Here is a 6,000-nt window from a genome sequence, read left to right as displayed (position 1 = left end):
TGTACAGCTAAATAGCTCTAAATAGCTCTAAATAAACAAAACAACTTTCTAGCTACTCCTGCTAGAAATCACCTAGTCAAGGTGGTTTCCTTATCTATCTTATTGTGCCATTGCTTCTAAAACAGCCTTGAAGACATTTTGAAGTACACTCAAGTATTTGTCTGAGCGTATGAATGGTTTTGGCAATCCCAAGAACTGGTAGATTAAGGGTTTGTTCAACAGCCTGAAGTAGTATTATGTACACTTTTTGGAAATGCCTATAAAGTAATATTAAAGTAAAAGCATACTGTATTTCTATTGACTTTTCAACCTTACAAATGATGTTAGCACCAAATGTAAAATAAAGCCCTTACCTTGTAAAGCTAAGAATTTGGGGAACATTCTCAGATGGAAATAGTAAATTGTTCCGGATATTGTTTGGGTTGTTACCAATTTTTCCTCGCTGAAGACCTGTCCCTACCACCTTCTGTAGGGCACGTAGCTGAGATGCTCCTGCCCTGGTTATGAGTGTCTGAATTAAAGTCTCACCATCATTACTTTTAAAAGTTGGGATTTTCCCTTGCTTATTTCCTATCCTGGCCTGTGCAGGAGGTTCTCATGCTGGCAGCTTCTTGTAGGTGTAGGTGGCGATGTGATTCCACAGAGGATGGGACCCAGGCAGCAGCATGGTACAAATCTGGTACAGATCTGGCTCAGATGCAGCCTGTGCTTTACTGTGATGGCCAGCAAGTAACCAGCTCCTTTAGCAACTAACATAAACTGATGCAAAATAACCAGTTTTAAAATATTTTGTTTTATTAAATGTTTAAAATAACATAAACATCATAGTAACAATTTTATGGCTGAGGTTCTCACAATTTTTGAATTTAACATTTTATCTGATTTGAGAGCTCAAAAGATTACACCTTTACATTAGAAACTGTAAGTAAGATTCATAACAGTAAGTTGTCTCATAGCTAACAAGAGAATAGAAATATTAGATAGAACCATATAAACTTTGGACAGTGGAAGAATATTTTACTATAAACTGGGGTTTGCCAAGATTATTTAAGAACAAGAAACCTTTTATAGGCAGTTTCATCTTAATCTGAATTCACAGTTGATTTTTTAGCAACAGAGAAGAGCCAGATAGCACTTAATTATTCCCCAAATACACTTCTTTCTATTTTTAAGTTGACTCAAGTAAGTCTATATCACCTTCATACCAATAGTTAGCACCATATAATGGGATATTCACCATTTTAACTTATGGGGAATGTACGGTATATTACTTATTCTGAACTAGAATAAAGGGTCCAATTGTAACAAAAATTCACCCTTGCTTTCTGCAGTAGAACATCAATGCTGGAAGAGCAACAGCATGCTTTCAACCATGAAGCTGTAGCTTATTTACAAACAAAAAGATTGCCCCCCCTCCCTCTTTTCCCAGTTGCTTATTCATGATAATGATTTGATTATTTAATAGTACTACAGGTTTTGTTTCCTTTACATTGGAAACTAGGATAGGTTTTATCACTTCATCTTAAACTGAATTAGAAAAGGGCATGAAATGAGCACAGCCGGGCATTTCAATATGAGCTCCACTATTTTACGCCCTCTGTATGTTGAATGAGAAGACTGGTGCAGGAAGATGTAAATACATGTACACCCACAGACAACTATGTTTTCTTGTAAAAAAAATGTAAAATAAGGAATCTCTTGAGGAGGTGGGTAATGTGCCAACAACCAGTATAATACTGGCATGTCTGTTACTCAAGAATTCTTTTTACCAAGAAAGAATTGTGTTTTTCTTAACAGAGTTACTGAAGTGTCGGGAGGGGGTGAGAAATTTTATTTTTTATAACAGACATGCTGGAAATAAGCAGCCTCGGTTGTCAGTCAAATAGCTGTTTAAACTCCGATTAATTTTAGGGATTTTTTTTGTTGTTATAACGATTTAATAAAAAAAAAAAAGCAACACTTCTTAATTGCAAGCTTATGCTCATTGCTCTTTGACAATGAAATGCTATTCAGTGTTTCATTGCTTTCACACAGCACTTCATAGCTATAGCCTACAGACTAGCATGTGTGTGCATGGTATTAACAAAACATTAATACACTGGATTCAGCAGTAGTCCTTGTTATTTTTGTAGCAGCACTGCAGGCTTCCAACACTGTGAGCACGTAACTACAATGCAAGTTCATAGGGTACAAAAACGATAGACGATAATCTCATTATACTGTCTTGTGGCAGATATTTTCTTTTATGGCTTTGCAGAATGACTGTCAATACTGTTCTTTATGCTGCCTGTTGCTTGTTGGGGGAAGGACAGGGGAGCCTTTTAATTCATCCATCTTAATAGAAGAAACCAAACTGATGACAAAATGCTGATGGAGCTCTTCCCCTGCCCCTTGGGAGGCAACCATGGGCTATCTATAATATCTCTAGCCTTCAACCATGAATAGTATTCACTCCTGAATTTTTCATGTTAATTTGTCAGTACCTCTGATCTAACTTGATAAATCTATTTTGCTTTTCTAAAGCAAAAAGGTTGTGAGTATACATGAGAGAGATGGAATATGAAAAAAAAAAAAAGTGTCTGCAACTCCTTTTAGATATCTTCCCCAAGATTTGGATTTCTTCAGAGCACATATAAATACACTGAGAAACACAAATTAAAAATGTCAAAGGTAAGTTACAGCTTGAGGTGAGAACCAGTTGTTATGCCAGGTCCAACTTTCCATTATTACTGTCAGAACTGGCAGCCAAATGCCATCACCATGTGTCAGTTTCTGCATTGTCTTTTTTTCCTTTTTTTTTTTTGTGTGTCTGCTTTGCTTCAATCACCTGAAAATATATCAAGCCACAAGAGAAAAGATTCAAACTTCACTGCATGTTATGTCTGTGTTGAAACAAGCTGAATGCTTAATCTCCCCCATAGGCAAGGCTAGAGCTCTGCAGCCAGCTGCTGGCAATGGTGTGTGGCTACAAAAGATCTCCAGAACAGCATACACCATCTGCAGTATCTATGTTTCTGCAACATTCCAAGCAGTGCCTGCTGTTTTGCAGGGATGAGTAGTAGCTTTGCTGTGGCTGTTACCTTCAGCAAAATGCTGAACTGCTTTAGAACGTGATACCACTACTGTCTAAGTGAATCCCGAAGTGTCTTTCTGCACATACAGAAGACAGGTCCGGATATGTTCAGAATAAGATACTTCAGACTTGCTGGGACAATACAGCCTGTGCAAATAACTGTGAATGCCTGCAAGCATATTTGAGGGATGCATGGAGTGACTAGCATTGGTGAAGGGAAGGCAGAAAACTTCACTCATAGCCCAACAATAGCAGGTCTGCTCTACATCAGTCAAGTGTTGTGGGTAGGTGTAGCAGGCCTGCAGTATTTGACTTTTCTGTGACACTGAGGGGTTTTGTCTTATCATGTGGACAGCTTAAGACATATGATCCCCTTAGCTGGTGTTTCTCTTTGCACATAAGTCAGGCACTTAAAAGACTTTTTGGATATGAGATAGTTTTGTTTTTTTTTTTATATTTTTTTTTAATGAAGCTTTTTCAAAATAGTCTGCAGCTTTCTTTTGTTTTTAAGCCTTTCACATAAGAAGTCTGGAAGCCGGCAGATGACCTGATTATTTACTTGAGGGAATGCAGTCTTCTTAGAGGCATCCCTATGATGACCTGCTTTGTGCTGCTAAGGTAGCCACAGTCTCTGCATAGCCCAGTTAGTCAAGGATAATGCGGCTGACCTTCACCATATGCACTGCTAAAGTCACTGTAAAAGAAATATCTGAGCACCAGCACTGAAACCTGTACCTCCTAGTTTCTCAGGCAGTGACACCTCGCGTTAGTGCAATGCACAGCATGCACTGCTCACTTTCTGGCATTGAAAAGCATATAGCTAACAACCAGTACAGTTTAATTTTGAAAATATGTTTTCAAGTCAAGAGCTTACAAAAATTGCATCTTTATAAAATGGGTGCTTGACTTAATTGAACACAGATCGGAAGTGATGTGTGACATAGGGGCCTTTGCTAGGGATCCTGCCATTTTGGACACTGTGCTTCTGGTCAAGGTCTGCTACAGGCATCATTTAGTAATTGTTTAAAACTAGACCTCTGGGGCATACAAGGGAAGATTAATTTCTTGAACCTTTAGAAAGACTTCTGAATTAGCTTGGATGCACAAGTAAATATATACACTGTCATCACAACTTGTTCTTGCCTTCACTGCCAAAACCAAGTACAACTTTTAAAGAATGCCAGCTTTGTAGATGCTATTCTCAGTTCTCAAGACAGCCACTGTCTTTTTTTTTTTTTTTTTGTGATAAAGCGTTCAGACAGCTAGTATGACACAAGACTAGACAAACTGGATGTTGCAATTGTTTCAAAAACTAGCTGTTTTAAAGTCTCATAATCTTAAAGTGCTTATTCAGTGTAATCTGAATAAAATATATTCCAGTATTACATTTTACTTTGAAAATCTGATAGCATGAAAAAAATTGTTGCACTAAGTGTAATTGCACCAGCTACTTTGAAGAAACTTCTTTCTCTTTCTCCCTCCTCTTCCAGAGGAATCCATATTTTACTAGGTAAAACAAATATCTCCAATAGCCTTGAGCTTTAGGAAGATCCCTGGATTCCTTTCTAAAATGTAAAGTAGGACAAAACATTACCTTCATATTGCATAACTGTTTTTATTCAAAAGTCAATAAAACCTCTCTTAACTTCAAAAAAAAACCAAAAAAAAACCACAAGTTTTAGACTCTATTTCCTCATGACGAGTGGTAGCAGAATTGACCTGATAGGATTCCCTTAATACATACCTGTATACTTTCTTTTGCCCGTGCAAGTGCTCAACTGCAAAGTTATTTCGCTGTAATGAAATCTTGAAGGACAGTATCAGGCTGTTTTTGAACTACAAGCAGATAAATGGAAGGGGGAAAAGGACTCACTCAAAAATAGTAACAAGTTTATGATTATTTTTTTTCTTCAATCTTTTAGGAAGTCTTCTTTTCATCCTTTGAGTAAATAGAGCATTTTACAAGACAAAGAAATGTTCCAAGCGAAAGTGATAAATGCAAGATCAGGACTGTTTGGTAGAAGATGATCTGTAATCTTAACCAAAGAGAGAAAAAAAATGCCTTTCTGTAAGAAAACAGTTTGTGAGTGAGAACAGTTAACACAGGTATATGAATGCTATGTGTGTCTTCAGTTATGGCTTGAAAGTATCAGTCCTCAGTAGCAATATAATTCAAGATCTGAAAGCTGTTCATTGTGTTCACTGGCCTAATGTAACTGATTTTTCCCCCTTTATGTTTTGAAAAATTGAAAATGTAAAATCATGATTTTCAATAAAATACAATTTCACTGAATGAGAATGAAGAAATAAATAGCTTCCTTATGAAGACCTCTCACAGGTTAATTTCCTTGACTGGTTCTTCTCTGATGGCATCCCTTTCTTCTAAGGTTCTAAGCTTTAAATTTGCTTCCTTTAAGAAGGAAGATTGAATTAAGATAGCCTAGATAGTACATGGGAAGACTGTAACTTTGGTTAATCCTTACTCTTGCACATTGGGCTCTGGATGAAAGGTTCCAGCTTGATCTGCTCCTAAAGCTTTATGGCTTTAAAAATTGGTAAGGTCCTATGGAAGAAAGACCACCATGTATTAAAGCATTAGTTAAAATTAAAAAGGTGAACACATAACTGTGCACAATAAATGCAGGCTGCAATTAGAAGTGGATTTTTCTGCTACTTTCAGACCCCGATGCCCATAGTTGCTGATTAGAAGGGATGGAGGTCCTTCTGGAAGAGGCTGGTTGCTGATGGATGGCTTCAGTGCCTGAGGGTGCTGGATGCCCTGAAGTAGGAAAGGAACTTGTAGCAGAGGCTCACCACAAAGTACCAGATGTTTCGAGCCATCTGTGACCTTGCAATGAAAATGCGCCAGATGATCACAAGGAGGGTGGTGTTGAATGCATATCGGATATTCCTCAGTCTGAGAAAAG

General features: G+C 37.5%; 1 protein-coding gene across 7 annotated transcripts in view; it reads right to left on the bottom strand.

Annotated features, from left to right (window-relative positions):
- Window positions 1–772: 772 nt before the first annotated feature.
- Window positions 773–6,000, bottom strand: part of FAR2 (fatty acyl-CoA reductase 2) — a 153,668-nt gene continuing 148,440 nt past the window's right edge. For all 7 annotated transcript variants that reach the window (XM_068659155.1, XM_068659184.1, XM_068659203.1 and 4 more), the window contains one exon: window positions 773–5,990. In XM_068659155.1, coding sequence (XP_068515256.1) covers window positions 5,828–5,990 — 163 coding nt within the window. In that variant the 3' untranslated portion in view covers window positions 773–5,827. The remainder of the gene's footprint in view (window positions 5,991–6,000) is intronic.

The sequence above is a fragment of the Anas acuta genome, chromosome 1, assembly GCF_963932015.1.
Source record: "Anas acuta chromosome 1, bAnaAcu1.1, whole genome shotgun sequence".
NCBI lineage: Eukaryota > Metazoa > Chordata > Aves > Anseriformes > Anatidae > Anas > Anas acuta.
The sequence above is the reverse complement of the archived record's forward strand: the minus strand, read 5'-3'. Positions and strand labels throughout refer to the sequence as shown.